The sequence below is a fragment of the Erithacus rubecula genome (genome assembly GCF_903797595.1).
Source record: "Erithacus rubecula genome assembly, contig: SUPER_33_unloc_1, whole genome shotgun sequence".
In the NCBI taxonomy this organism is placed as follows: domain Eukaryota; kingdom Metazoa; phylum Chordata; class Aves; order Passeriformes; family Muscicapidae; genus Erithacus; species Erithacus rubecula.
Window position 1 is genome coordinate 288,423 of NW_027636168.1, and position 15,872 is coordinate 304,294.

Genomic DNA, 15,872 nt, shown 5'->3' on the forward strand with positions numbered 1-15,872 from the left:
TTCCCTCAGAATTCCCTGGGAATTTCCCACCCCATCATCTCCAGAGGTTCAGGGAACCCAACTCACCCAGCTCCTGGGGGTGGGAAGAGTTTCCAGAGGTGACCAGAGTGTCCCAGCTCCAGGACAGCTTTTATAGGGCCACCAAGTCCCCAAAACCTCCCGGGGTGAGTCGGAGCCGCCGACTCATCCCCGACAATGAGTGGTTCCATGTCAGCTTCCCAGAGTAATTACCTCGGGATAATTAATCCTCCGTGGCATTCACAGCAGCAACAGCCCCAGCCCCGGGGTTGTTTTTGGGGGCTGAACCCCTGGATGTGTAGGAATGGTTTTCCAGGGTTTTTTTCCATCCCTGGGGGTCTCACTGGCATGGGGTTGTGCCATATTGTTGGGTTTGGGATGGGTTTGCCATGGGTTTCTCCAGCCCCTGATTTTGGGGGTGTTGGGTCAAGTTTTGGGTGTGGATTTCAATTCAAAAGGAAAAACAGGAAAACAAATCCCGCCTTGTGGTGGGTGAAGCTGGTTATCCATCAAAATCTGAATTTTTTAATTAAAAAACTCTAATTCTACAAGTGTTGATGTTACCAGGGCTGGGCACTGCTTTGTCCTGGTCCCTCTGAGCTCTCCTTGGGATCATCCAGAAGAAATTTCACGGAACCAAGCAGGAAGGGTCTGGATTCCTTCCTGTATTCGTTCTTGGTGGAGAATTCCGTAATTAAAGGAGGATTTCACCCTCTCTGCTTCTTCCTCCATGTGGGGCACAATTACCCAAGACCTCCCAAACTTCCTCATTCATTTTCCTGCCCGAATTATTTGGGGCCCTTTCTCCTGGCCACAAAAACCACCTGGGTGGGGCCATTTCTCCCAGTTCACAAGAAACCACATTTTTTAATTAAAAAAAAATAATAAATTGAAAATACTCAGGCCCTGCCCCTCTCCCTGTGGATTTGGGCTCTGTGTTGTTGTCACCAAGGCTGGGCTTCGTTTTGTCCTCTGCTGGAGCTAGCTGGGATGAACTGGCCTTTTTTGGGGTTATTTTTTTCAAAATGAATCCATAAAAGCACTGAGCAGAATTTGAGCGACTTAAAAAATTTCATCATCTGGGTTTTGGGGTTATTTTGTGTCACAATGAAGCCATAAAAGAGCTGAGCAGATCTTTAGTGACTATAAAACTCGTCTCCAGGTTTTATGAGGATTTTTTCCAGTTGTTGTGAGATAAGGAGCTGAATCAGTGAGAAAGTCCCACGTGATTTTTGAAGGACGATTATTTTTGGGTGGCAGCTGAGCAGGTTGTGCAAGAGCTGCCACCCAACCCTCTCCTGGTCACCTGAGAGTCACTGGGTGCCACATTCCCGCTGCTCTGGGGACAGGTGACAACCTCGGGATCCGCGTGGGGACACCCAGAGGTGACAAAAATCTCCAGGAGCTGATAAACTTCCTCCAGCCCCGCGTGCCTTCCCCTGTCGTTGACCTCCTTATCTCACAGGGGTAAAAAAACTCATCAAACCAGGAATTCCTTTTCTTGGGTTACTAAAAATCTGCTCGGCACCTTCCTGGGTTCATTGTGACACAAAATAACTCCAAAACCCAGAGATGAATTTTTCATGTAGCTAAAAACCTATTCAGCGCTTTTACGGGTTCATTGAGACACAAAATTACCCAAAAAAACAAAGATTATTTTTTTAAGTCACTGAAAATCTGCTCAGTGCTTTTATGGGTTCCTTGTGACATGAAACAACTCCAAAAATCAGAAGATGAATTTTTTTAAGTCATTAAAAATCTGCTCAGTGCTTTTATGGATTCATTTTGAAAAAAATTACCCCAAAAAAGGCCAATTCATCCCAGCTGCCTCCAGCAGAGCTGAGAGGGACCAGGACAAAATAAAGCCCAGCCCTGGTGATACCAACATGGAGCCCAAAGCCACAGGGAGGGCCTAAGTATTTTAATTTTTTTTTTTTAATTAAAAAATGTGGTTTCTTGTGAACTGGGAGAAACGGCCCCGCCCAGGTGGTTTTTGTGGCCAGGAGAAACGGCCCCAAATAATTCAGGCAGGAAAACGAATGAGGAAGTTTGGGAGGTCTTGGGTAATTGTGCCCCACATGGAGGAAGAAACAGAGAGGGCAATTTTTTTTCCTTTTTTCAAGGAATTGTCCACCAGGAACAAATCCAGGCTTTTCCTGGTCGGCTCTGAGTGTCTGGCTCCACCTGGACCACAAGAACGTGGCTTTGTTGTGGCTTCTCTCCTGCAGGAATTCTTGGCTCTGAAGCTGCAATTCCTCCATGGCTTTCAGCTCCATTGGCAGGAGGTTTGACCCTCCAAAATAGTTCACATTTATATAAATAAAAATTATAAATACATATTATTTCTATAAATTTATATCCATTTATCTGGCAGCGGGAATTTCCACCTGGAAAAGGTGGTCAGGCATTCCCAGGCAGGAACTCATGGAGATTCCCTTTCTGATTTTTCCATCACTCGTTCTTTCAAAACAGATCACACCCTAAAAACTCACCTTTTTTTTTTTTTTTTTTTTTTTCTTTTTTCTTTTCTTTTTGTTCTTCTCTCTCCTTTTGTTCTGCTGCCAGAGTTTCTATTTTGGGAGCAGGGAGGGAGCTCTGCATTCCTGGGGCCTCGGCTCACCCTCCAAAACCCGCGGCGCTCCTGGATTATTAAAGGTGAGGTGGAGAACGCCCAAGGTCCCACCTGGCTCCTCCTCCTGGGCTTTTTTGGGATCTTTGCCCTCCTTCAACCCCTCCTGCTTTAACTCCTTCATCTCCTCCTTCACCTGGTGGAGCCAGGTGGGGTAAAAAGGGCAGAATTCCCAAATTCCTGAGGATGGGAAAGAGCTCTGAGGTTGTTGAGTTCGAGCTGTGCTGAACTCTGAACGCCCAGAATTCCAGGAATTCCATAGACACCTCCAGGGATGGGGATCCAAACCCTCCCTGAGCCTCTTGTAGTACTTCCCAACCCTTTTTCCATGGAAAAATCATCCCAAATTTCCCACCCTGGCACAGCTCAAGGTCGTTTCCTCCTGTCCTGTCCCATTCCCTGGGATCAAATCCCGAGTTCCCCCTGGCAGAACCCAAAATTCCCCCTGGATCCCCCTTTTCTCCATGCTGAGCCCCCTCAGCTCCCTCAGGATTTTCCAGACCCTTCTCCAGCTGCTCCAGCCCTGTTCCCATCCCTGGCCATGAGGATCCAACCCTTCCATGTCCCTTTTCCATGAGGGGACCCAGAACTGTGTGTCCCCAGCCAGCAGAGTGCAGCATTGGCCTGCACAGGCGGCTCCTGGCGCCTGGAAAATCCCTCGGGATCCTCCCTCCCTCCCTCCCAAATTTGAATTTTGGATTTGTCTCAGCCCAACCCCTTTTTGCAGCACAGGCTGGGATTGTCCTGCTGGGAATGAGCCCTGTAGGGAAGGACCTGGGGGTCCTGGTGGGAAAAACTCATCCCTGAGCTGTCCCAGACCTGGGGACTTCAGGGACAGCATTCCCAAGGGTCAGGGAGGGATCCCAGGAATTGGGGAGGGATCCCAGGAGATCAGGATTCTCACCCCTCTGCTCAGCCCGCTGTTCCCACTGATGGAAAAGCTGGGAATATTGGGAATATTGAGCCTGTGGAGACCCCAAAGTCTCTCCCAGGATCTGCAGGATCTCCAGGGAAGCTGGAGAGGCACTTTTCCTCAGGAACTGCAGGGACAGGACACAGGGAATGGGGTCAGGGGCACAGAGGGGGAATTTGGGTGGGATTTTGGGCAGGAATTGTTCCCTGGGAGGGTCTGGCCCAAGGAATTCCATGGATTTCCCATCCCTGGGAATGTCCCAGGCCAGGCTGGACACGGATTGGATCCACCTGGGGTGGGGGAAGGTGTTCCTGCCCCTGGATTGGAACTGGATTTAAGGGCTTTAAGGTCCCTTCCAACCCAAACCATTCCACGACCCCAAACCATTCCAGGACCCCAAACCATTCTACAATCCCAAATCATTCCACAATCCCAAACCATCCTACAATCCCAAACCATTCCACAATCCCAAACCATTCTACAATTCCCAAACCATTCCACAATCCCAAACCATTCCACGACCCCAAACCATTCTACAATCCCAAACCATTCCACAATCCCAAACCATTCCACAATCCCAAACCATTCCACAATCCCAAATCATTCCACAATCCCAAACCATTCCACAATCCCAAACCGTTCTACAATTCCCAAACCATTCCAGGATTCTGGGCACAGGGCAGGAGGGAAGGGCAGGGACCAAAGGAAACATGAGGGGATGAGCAGAGACCATGCTCAGAGTAATTGTATGAATTTAATTAATTTGTAATTAAAGAGCTGCAAACGAGCTGCAGACAAGAAAATTCCCTCATTATGAGTTCGAGTCCAGCGAGGAGCAAATTCCTGATTTAACAGCGCTCAGGGCAAAATGAGAATGAAACTCCTCACCTGGGTCCCTCTTGCTTCACCCTAAAAGGGTTTTATTACCTAATTAACTCTTGATTTCTCTAATTAGGAGCTCTTTGTTCTGGGCCTGGCTCGGGGGAGGTTAAGCCTGGCTTTAGGGTCAGAATAACCCTGGTGACTTCTCAAAGCTCAGCTTATTGTGGGGTTTCAGCACCAATTTTCCTTCCCCCAGCACCTCCATCCATCAGCTCTGTCCCTCTGCTGGGATTCCAAGGGGAACAAAACCCCTGGGATTTGGGATTTGGGGTTTGGCCTCGTGCAGATGTTGGGATGGAGCAAATGGTGAGCCCAGAGTTGTAATTTTAATTATTTTAATTATTAACTCACGCTGGCTCATGGAACTCACGGAAAGGAATAAATCCAAGATAAATCCCTATTTTTTTTTAATCTCAAAGACCAAAAATTACCTTTCCTGGTGGCACCAGGAGCACCATGGAGCTGATATCCCAAAAAAAAAGGGATTTTATCCCATTCCAAGAGGTCAGGGAAGGCTGAACCGTGTCCCTGTGTCACAATTCCTCCTCAGGTGACCCCAAGGCTGCTCCACTTTCCAGCAGGTCCTGGAAAAACCTGGGAAAGGCTGAACTCCAGCGAGTTCATTCCTGAGCTCCAGAGGGTGAATGAAGCAATCAGGAATTGGGTTCCTTGATGGGATGGCTGCTGGAAAAGTTGTGGGGTTCCAGTGAGGCAATCAGAGCCCTGCGGGGGAAATTAGGGGTAAATTTAGGCTGTGAATTAGCAGAGGTTTTCAGGGAGCAGGCAAGAAATCAGGACTAAATTTAGGCTGTGAATTAGCAGAGGTTTTCAAGAAGAGAAGAAATGAGGGAGTAATTTAGGCTGGGAATTGGCAGGAGGTTTTAAAAGATCAGCCCAGGAACAGGCTGGGAAATCCAAAAGTGGGACTCAAACCAGAGACCAAGCTTTGGGCTGGAGTTTGGGGGATTTATGGGGAGGTTTTACAGGAGAGTCCCAGACTCAAGCCTGTGACTCAGCTGGGAAACTCAGTTTTATAGGAATTGTCTGAATCCTGGGAAGCTCAGGAATTATGGATTTATGGAATGGTTTGGGTTGGAAGGGATCTTAAAAATCATCTTGTTCCATCCTCTGCCATGAGAATCCTTCTGCTGTCCATGGTGTGTCCAGGCTGGAATTGGGCACTTCCAGGGATGGGAAATCCGTGGAATTCCCTGGGCCAGGCCCTTCCAGGGAACAATTCCTGCACAAAATCCCACCCAAATTCCCCCTCTGTGCCCCTAACCCCATTCCCTGTTTCGTGTCCCTGCAGTTCCTGAGGAAAAGTCTCTCTGGAGCCCCTGGAGATCTTGAGAGAGGCTTCGGGGTCTCCACATTCCCAATATTCCCAAAAAAAAAAAAAAAAAAAAAAAAAAAAAAAAAGAAAAACAGCCAGGAAAAAAACCCTGGACACTCCAGATCCAATTCCTTGAATGCTACAGCACTTGGGTTGTCCAGGTTTTTTGGGGGACCTCAAATCCCACCCTGTTCCATGGGCAGGGACAATTCCCACCTTCCCAGGTGGCTCCAAGCCCCATCCAGCCTTGGACACTTCCAGGGAAGCCACGAAGGTCCCAGAGTCTCCAGCGGTGGGACAGGAGCTGCTCCAGGATGATGCCCAGACCGATACCAGGAGATGCTGCAAGTGCTAATTAAGCCATCCAGCAGGTGTTAATTAAGCTTTTGTCCCGTGCGATGAGTTCACGGAGGTGTCCAGCCCCAGCCCGGACACAACAATGAGGAACGAGACGGGCGTGAGCTGAACCCTCCTGAGAGCCCCGGGTCAGGCTGGGCCGGTTCGGCAGCTCCTGAGTCACGGCTGAAATCCAGCGGGGCCAAAGTTCCCGGGGATCCTCCCCTCTGTGCTCAGAGCTCCTGAATCCTGGGTGGCAAAATCTGGGAGAATCCGTGAAGTCGTGAGGGAGGGTTGCTCAATTCACCCCCAAAAAATCTGATCAATAAACAAAGATCCCCAAATCGCACGTGGCAAAAATGAGGGAGGATCCGCGACATCATGAGGGAAATTTGGGGGATTTTTCCCTCCCCAAAAAAATCTGATCAATAAACAAAGATGCCCAAATCGCACGTGGCAAAAATGAGGGAGGATCCGCGACATCATGAGGGAAATTTGGGGGATTTTTCCCTCCCCCAAAAAATCTGATTCCTAAACAAAGATGCCCAAATCGCGCGTGGCAAAAATGAGGGAGGATCCGCGACATCATGAGGGAAATTTGGGGGATTTTTCCCTCCCCCAAAAAATCTGATTCCTAAACAAAAGTCCTCAAATCCCACGTGGCAAAAATCAAGGAGCATCTGTGGAGTCTTGAGGGAGAGCGACTCACTTCCCAAGATTTGGATCCTTTCCCCAAATCCTGGGTGGAAAAATCAGGGAGATTCAGTGAAATCATGACATCCCTCGCAAAAATTGGATACCCAAACAAAAGTCCCCAAATCCCACGTGACAAAAAAGGCCGAGGAGCACCCATGGAGTCCTGAGTGAGGAGTCTTCACTTCCCAAAATTCGGATCCTTGCATAAAAATCCCCAAGTATGGAATGGCAGAAGAGGTCAAGGAACATCCATGGAGTCCTGAGCAAGGGGTCCTCACTTCCTAAAAAATCAGATCCTTTCCCCAAATCCTGGATGGCAAAAAACACTGAGGAACATCCATGGAGTCCTGAGTGAGGGGTCTGCGCTTCCCAAAATTCAGGTCCATTTTTTTTTGGCAGAACTCCAGAACCCTTGGAGACCCTGAGACGCCTCTGTGATATCCAAGATGGAGCTGATGGAATAATCCCTGGGAACCACCTGGAAACTCCCTGAGAAAATCGGGATTTTTGGGATCTGGAGCAGCAATTGCCACCCAGGAACTCTGGGTTGGGAATTTCCTCCCCCTGGAATTGGTGGCAGATTTGGGATGGGCTGGGAGCTCCACGTCCCCTCCACTCCCTCACATTTCTCCCAAAGGTTTTTCTCTGGCGGATTTTGCTGTGCCACTAAAAATATTTTTTTTGTGCAATTCCCGAGGATGAGATGAGCAATTCCACCTTTCCTCCAGGAAAAACGTTCCCTCCCTTTCCAGGGGCTGACTCTGGAGCCTCTTTGGGCAATATCCATAATTTTTGTGCTGAGCTTGCTGCCCAATGACCTCCAGAGCATTCCCAGACTGGATCCAAACCAGTTTAAGGTCAGGACTTAGGGAATATCCATAATTTTTGTGCTGAGCTTGCTGCCCAGTGACCTCTGGAGCATTCCCAGACTGGATCCAAACCAGTTTAAGGTCAGGCTGCATCTCTAGATCTCCAGACAGGGTTTAGGATTAGGTTTAGGTTTAGGATTAGGTTTAGGTCTCTCCCTTGCATCCATGGGAAGTGTTCTCCTTTAATCCTTGGGTGTTGCAAGTTCAGGTGTTAAATTTGGCACTGAAATATTCCAGAAATATTTTATTTATTGCTTAAATTAAAACGTCCCACACGGGTGGAGATGTCCGAGGGATGGACAGCACCAAGCTCTGACCTGAGGAGGAGAATTCCCTCAGGAATATTGCACAAAAATTCAGGTGAGAGGTTGGACGTGGTGAAATTCCCTGTCTGCTCTCAAACCTGGCTGCTCCGGCCACAATGGGGCAAAAACCAGGATCAGGGAATCAGAAAATCATGGAAAAATGGAATCAGGGAATCATGGGGTATCAGAGAATCATAAAATCGTGGGAAAATGAAATCAGGGAATCATGGAATCACGAATTCAGAGAATGATAAAATCATGGAATCAGAGGACCATGGAATCATTAAAAAATCACAAAATAATGGAATTAAAGGATCAGAGAATCAGAAAATCATGGGAAAATAGTATGTGGGAATCATGGAATCAGAGGATCATGGAATCATAAAAAATCACCAAATCATGGAATTATAATAGTCACAAAATCATGAAATACGAGGATCAGAGAATCATGGATTCGCGGAATAACAGAAGCATAAAATCATGGAATAATTAAACCAGAGAATCAGAGAAAATCAGAGGATCATGGAATGGTTTGGGTTGGAAAGAACCTCCAGGATTATCCCATTCCCAGCCCCTGCCATGGCCAGGGACAATTCCCAGTCCCAGGTTTCTCCAAGCCCCATCCAGCCTTTCCTGGGACACCTCCAGGAACAGGGCAGTGCAGAACCCCACGGTTTTAACGACTCCCATCTCCTGCCCTGCATCTCCTGGCGGGAAGGGCAGAATTCCAGGAGCTTATCTCGACTCCTGAGCCCTGCCTGCCTCGAAAGCAGCCGGGCAGGTCTGGGAAGTGCCCTAATTCCAGCCTGGAACCAGCTCCTGCAAGGCCTGAGTCAGGCTTAGCACTTGGGTTGGGGTATTACCAAAGCTGGAGGTAAAACCAAGCCTATCCCAAAGAGACCCAAGGAAAAACGGGAATTGAGTGGATGGGAGGAAATTCTGGAATTTTCCAGCTTTGTGCTGCTGAAGGATTGTTGAGAGGGAGAGCAGAGCTGCCCAGGAATTCCAGGAGGTGATGTGGGACCAGCTCAGCCTGTTGGAAGCGATCACACCGGGATCTTGATCCGATAAGAGCTCCGGAAAAGCCACGGAGATGAGGCCTGGGATGACCAAAGGTGACGAAATTCCCGTCTGGGTGGGACACGGTGTCTCCAGGGTGGGAAATCGCCCTCCCCTCACACGGGGCCCGATGGATCCCGGAGATTTGGGGGATTGGGGTTGGATTTCTGAAGGTTTTCCCATTCCATAAATTTTATTTTGCTTTTTTTTTTTTTGCCTGGAATAATCCTCAGGGAATGCGTTGCGCACGCAGAGCTCCCTTTATTTCACATCCAGGTTGGAACATATTTTTAAATTCCGTTCTGGAATTCTGCTGGGGCCGCTCCCCCCAAATTCCATTTGGGTGGAAAAATCCTGGATATTCTTAAAAAATCCCTGGAGATAAACTCAATTCCTTGCTCCATCACATTTGGATGGATGAGAGCTCCACGGGAAATGAGATTTATCCAGAGAATTCCAGGATTATTGAGGTTGGAAAAACCCTCCAAGATCATCGAGTCCAAGTTTTGATGGATCAACACCTTTCCTTGGAAAACCTCTCTGGGCAGCCCCTGACCACCCTTTCCAGGAGGAAATCCCTGGAATTTCCAGGAAATGCCCCCCTGGTGATTCCAAACTGAAATGAAAGTTGATGGAGTTCCACAAAATTCTTCTCAGGAAAACCCATCCCTGCTTTTCACCATCCCAATAAATCCATTTCAGAGGATCCACTGATGAAGAGCAGAGGAGAGAAACACAAATTATCCCAAATTCCCAATAAATCCCAGGAATTTCAGACATTGTGTGGGTTTTTAACTCTGGAGTGACCCCAGGATGTGCTGAGGTGGAAATTTCCAATAAATTCCAGGAATTTCAGACATTGGGTGGGTTTTAACCCCACCAAGCCCCCAAACCCCAACGGGGTCACCAATAACTCCACGAACCTGAGGGTCTGACATTTTTCCAGGGAGGAATCCCACGGTTCACTGGGATTAACCAGGGGAACGACCTGGGAATCCTCTCTGGAAAGTGCCTACGTGTAAAACCCGGCCGGGCAGGGTTCTTGTGAAAGAATGAGCTCATCAGCCAGGAGGACTCATTCCCAGAAGGCAGGGCTCCCAAACCCTATAAAAGATCCCAAATCTCCACACTCCAGCATCCACTCCTCTCCCTCTGCTCCCTCGGCACAGGCTGGGTGAGTCCGGGGGATCCTCGGGGATTTTTTAGGATTGGGAATCCTCAGGTTCTTCAGGGGAGGTTTGGGATTCAGGATTCTGAGATTTTTGGGGAGGTTTGGGGTTGAGAATCCTGAGATTTTTGGGGACGACTGGGATTTAGAATTCTGAGATTTTTGGTGAGTTTTGGGACTGAGAATTTTGAGATTTTGGGGGAGTTTCGGGACTGAGAATCCCATGATTTTTGGGGAGGTTTGAGACTGAGGATCCTGATTTTTTGGGGGGGATATTTGGGATTGAGAATCCCAGTATTTTGGGGGATATTTGGGATTGAGAACCACGAGATTTTTTGTGAGTTTTGGGATTCAGAATCCTGAGATTTTAGGGGAATAATTGGGACTGGGAATCCTAAGATTTTTGGAGAGGTTTGGGATTGAGAATTCCAGGATTTTTGGGGGATATTTGGGGTTCTGCTCCTGGCCTCCACTGTGGGCACAGCCCTCCAGGAAAGGTTGGATTTAGTGCTTTGGGATACCCAGAGGGTTCCTGGAAAGCAGGGAATTTGTGGGCATTGAGGTGGCCTGGAAATGGCTCTGGAAGGCAAATTAAGACCGAGTCCAAATCTGAGGGTAATTAAATCCTAAATTAGACCCTTCCTGAGGCACGGGTCAGATGGAATTCCGTTGGTTTAAGGATGAGTCTCCTCCCTCCAGGGAAGGACACCAAACCCTCTCCTGCCAAATCGATTTTAATGCAATTTTAGAACCAAAATATTCTCAAAACTTCCATTTCACCCAGGAGTTCCTGGGGAAAAGGCAAATTTGGGAGCACGAGGGCGCTGCAGGAATGAAAATATTCCCCATGTGCCACCCTCATCCCTGTCAGGAGAAAGATCTTAATTAATTAATTAATTAATTAATGTCTTATCATATTTATAAAAAAGGGGGGAGGCGTGGGAGAGAGGAAGGAATTGGCTGTGAGAGGAGCTGGGAACCCCCCCAGGGAAGGGAGAAGGAATTTCCCCCCTTTCTGCCTCGGCCCACTTTCGGAATTCTCACCTTTCACTCCTGCCCTTGGGTTTAGAAAAGCGGCAGCGCAGGAATTCCCGAGGTCCAGGTGGAGCCACAAAATTGTCCCCAAATTGTCGGGGACGCGCGGTGGCCCCGGGAGGAGAAATCCGCTCTGACTCAGGAGGGGACAAAGGTGACAATCCCGGACCTCGGGGACTCTTTATCCCTGAGAATTCCCTTCCAAGGACCGAGCCAGGGTCACCCCAAATCCTTGGCATCGTCACCGGAGCGAGAGGAGGAGCTGCCTCCTGTGAATTTAACCCTCAGCTCGCCGGAGCCTCGAGAAACCTCCCCTGGCATTGCGAATTACAAGGAAAAGCTGAAAATCCAGGGGCAAAAAAACCAGGAATTATTTCAGATTTTTCAGTCCAAAACAGAATAGAGGGATCAGGGCCGGAGCTGGGGAGGGAGGATGGAAAAGGAAGAATAAATCGCGATCCCTTAGGAAAAATCTGGGGAAGCCAAGGGCATGGGAGGAAAACGCGGCTTTTTCTTTTTTTTTTTTTTTCTTTTTTTTTTTTCTTTTTTTTTTTTTTTTTTTTTTTTTTTTTTTTTATAATTGTGTCATCCTCGCGCCGGTAACACAAGAAATTCCCATTTTTTCCCCCAGGTGATCCCGTTTTCCCGCAGACATGTCTCTGAACCAGATGCAAATCAAGCAGGAGCTCACGCTCCCACCCGGTTTGGGTAAAACCACCCCAAAACAGAGCCCGGAGCTGTCGCAGCATCCCCAAATCCCGGTGCCCGCCCCGTGCCCCGAGACGCTCCCGGCGGTGCCAAAATGCCCCGAAAAAGCGATTCCAGAGCCGGGCGTGGAACTGGGAGAAGGGGAAGCTCCGGTGCCGCAATGCCCGCCCCAGGATCAGCAGCAGCAGAACGAATCCCTTCCGAAATTCCCGATATCCGAAGAGAAATCCTGCCCGGAACAGACGGCGGCAGCGCTGGAGGAGATCCCGGTTCCCGTGGCTGCTCCCGAGATGCAGGAGAAGCAGCAGTGCCGGGAAATCCCTGTGTCCATCCCAGAAAAACAGGAATGCAAGGAAATCCCGGTGTCCATCCCAGAAAAGCAGGAATGTAAAGAAATCCCGGTGTCCATCCCTGACCCTGTCCCGTGTGCCCAGGAAAAGCAGCAGTGCCGGGAAATCCCGGTGTCCATCCCAGAAAAACAGGAATGCAAGGAAATCCCGGTGTCCATCCCAGAAAAACAGGAATGCCAGGAGATCCCAGAAAAGCAGCAGTGCCAGGAAATCCCGGTGTCCACCCCTGATCCTGTCCCGTGTGCCCAGGAAAAGCAGCAGTGCAAGGAAATCCCGGTGTCCATCCCAGAAAAGCAGGAATGCAAGGACACCCCTGTCCCCATCCCAGTTTCATGCCCTGAACCCGTTCCATGTGCCCAGGAATGCCAGGAAACTCCGGTGCCGATCCCGGTTTCGTGCCCTGAACCCGTCCTGCATTCCCAGGAAAAACAGGAATGCAAGGAAATCCCGGTGTCCATTCCAGAAAAACAGGAATGCAAAGAAATCCCGGTGTCCATCCCAGAAAAACAAGAATGCAAAGAAATCCCGGTGTCCATCCCAGAAAAACAGGAATGCAAGGAAATCCCGGTGTCCATCCCAGAAAAGCAGGAATTCCAGGACACCCCGATCCCAGTCCCACTCCCAGACCCCGTCCCCTGTTCCCAGGAAAAGCAGGAAATCCAGGAGACCCCGGTTCCCACCCCGTGTTCCCAGGAAAAGCAGGAATTCCAGGAGATCCCGGAGCAGCGCTCCCTTCCCGAGAAATTCCCTCCCCTGGAGCAGCAGCTGGAACAGCCTGGCCTGTGGCAGAAGTAGAGGGAAAATCCCGATCCCGGAGATTTTCTCCCTGAATCCAGAGGGTTGTTTTTTGTTTTCCAATCCCTTTTTTCTTTTTTTTAACCTCTGCAGAGCTTTTTTTTTTCAGGAATTCCTTCCAGCCTTCCCTCCCGCTAACGCGTTGTCCTTTACTAACAGCAGGGAATTCCCGTCGGGAATGGCTTCCAGCAGGGTTGTAGTTCCCAAATTCCTGCCCTTTTTTCCCCCAATCCCACGGATTTGGAAAACCCAGAAAGCCTCCCCAAAAAAATCAAGGAACAAAGAGAGGTTCACGAGCCAAAATCCAGGGAAGAGCTCATCACCTTTTTTCCTGCCTTTCTCCCCTGGATTGCAGCTCCCACCTGGAATTTGGGAAGTTTTCCCCTTATAAATAATCAGATTTGTGAGGAATCTCCCGCCAAAAAAAAAGCTCGAACCTTCCCAAATCGGAAATTAGTGCTGAATATTTGGTGTGATTGAAAAGAATCCTTTGGGTTTGAGAGGGGGAAAAGGAAGAATTTTAGGATAGATCCGATTCTGGTGGGATTAAAAGGAATCCTTTGGGATTGAGAGGGGGAAAGGAAGAATTTTAGGATAGATCCGAGCGTTCTCTCCCATTGAATTTCCTCGGAGGTGTCAAAGAGCAGCTCTGGCCGAGAATATTCCATAATTATCGCAATTTATGGATAATTAACTCCACTCCAGACATGTTTGGGAAGGGATTAACCGCGGGCGTGGCGCAGACGGGATAAAGGAGGAATTCCAGCCGGGAATGTTGCGCCACCCGTCGGTGTTTGGGACTTGGTCTCGGAATTATCTTCGGCTGCTCTTGGATCCGGGATTGATTTCACTGTGAAAATTACACAATAAAAGCGACTTTGAGTAGCGAGTTTTGTGAATTTTTTTCTTCCTGGTCGTGGGGATTTTTGTATGAAATTGGGGGGTTGTGGGGGGGAGTGAGGGGTGTACCAAATTTTGGGGATTTTTATAGCAAGCTGTCGGAATTTTTATATCAAGTTTTTGGGGGTTTGTACCAAATTTTGGGAATTTTTATACCAAGTCTTGGGAATTTTTCTACCCAGGTTTGGGGTTTTTCTACCAAGTTTTGGGGGCCTTGTAGCCAGTTTTGTTTTGTTTTGTTTTGTTTATACCAACTTTTGGGAGCTTTTTCTTATCAAATTGTGGAAATTTTTATACCAAGTTTTGGAATTTTTGGAGTGAGTTTGGGGGAATTTTTATACCAAGTTCTAGGGATTTTTATACCAACTTGTGGGATTTTTAAATCAAGTTTTGAGGATTTTATTCCACATTTGGGGGGTTTTTATACCAAGGTTTGGGAACTCTTTTTATCAAGTTGTGGGATTTTTTTAAAATCAAGTTTTGGGGATTTTTATTCCAAGTTTTGGGCATATTCAACAGCTTCTCCTGATAGAGATGGAGAGGAGGCTGAGCTTGCAAAAACCAGTGTTTGTGTATGCTTAAAGTTGATTTTTTGGGGGGAGAAAATAGAAAGAGAAGGAAAGATGGGAGAAAACCACCAACAAAAACACCAGGAAGCAACCACGATGTCATTTCACCATTTTATTGCACCAGATCCCAAATTAAATTCAGAATTAAAACCAGCCCCGCCATTCGTTGATTATTTTTCTCCAGCTAATTAAGCGCATCTCGTTATGAGGCAATTTCTGCCGGCGGCTGCAGGTCCGGAGACGTTCCCGGGAGCCAGGAGAGCTGGGAGAAGCAGGATTTGGGATTATTTGGGATGGCTCCTACTTCTGCTTGCAGCACTGCTGCTGCTGCTGCTGCTGCTGCTGCTGCTGGGGGAGGCTCTTCACAGCCTGGCCTTTGGGGGCCTGGCCTTTGCAGGCCTGGCTTTGCTGGGCCTGGCTTTGCTGGACCCCCTTGGACATGGCCCCGCACTTCTGCTGGCACTGGGGAGGGATCACCTGCTGCTGCTTCTGCTGCTGGGACATCCTGGACCAGCCTGGAATTCAAAATCAGGGAGAGAACTGAGTGGATTTTAAACTGGAATTTGCCTTTTTGGCGGTGTTGGTCCCAGATCGACCTCGCGGGTTTAAACTTAATCCCAGGCCCAAACCAGGCAGATCTTGGAGTTAAATACTGGAGGATGGTGAAGTTCAACCCAAATTTTGGAGAGTTCCATTTCCCAGCCCTTGTTAGGTTTGGTTTAGGTTTTTTTTGGATCCCATCTCATTCTCTGAGGGATCAGTGAATAGCTCTGCCTAAAAGGAGGAGCAGAGGCAAAGCCCAGCCTAACAAAGCCAGGAAAAGGCTTCAGAGCTGGAGAGGAGACAAACAGCACCAGGGGTTCTCTTTCCTTCTTTCCCTCTGTTCATTTTTTTCCTGGGAATCTCAAATTTAAAAAGGGAAAAAAGTGGATTTGGAGGGAACTCAAGGAGAAGCTGCAAGAAAAGCAATCAAAGAGGAAAACTGGGAAAATCTCAGGATTTGAAGTTTTGACAGGGAACAAATCTTTTTATTAAAATCCAGTATCAGATACAAACAATATTTTATAATATTCCCAATATTTGATAATATTCCCAATATTTTATGCCAATTCCAATATTTGATACCAATTTTTGGAACTACCACCTCTCTGCCCAGCTCCTTGAGACCCCCAGAGCCATGAAATTCAGGGGGATTAAAGGATTTTATCCAAGGAAACGGAACCAGGATCCCTGAAAATCTGGGAAGCTGCTCCACCATCTGCCCATGGATGCCAACCTATGGTTACCCACAGGATTCTTATCAGTCT

General features: G+C 48.2%; 1 protein-coding gene across 1 annotated transcript; it reads left to right on the forward strand.

Annotated features, from left to right (window-relative positions):
* Positions 1-11,879: 11,879 nt before the first annotated feature.
* On the forward strand, positions 11,880-13,823 carry LOC306813966 (uncharacterized protein). Its single transcript, XM_079329650.1, has 2 exons — positions 11,880-12,451; positions 12,551-13,823. The coding sequence occupies exons 1-2, from the start codon at positions 11,897-11,899 to the stop codon at positions 13,094-13,096; spliced, it is 1,101 nt and encodes a 366-aa protein (XP_079185776.1). The 5' UTR covers positions 11,880-11,896; the 3' UTR covers positions 13,097-13,823.
* The last annotated feature ends 2,049 nt before the right edge of the window (positions 13,824-15,872 follow it).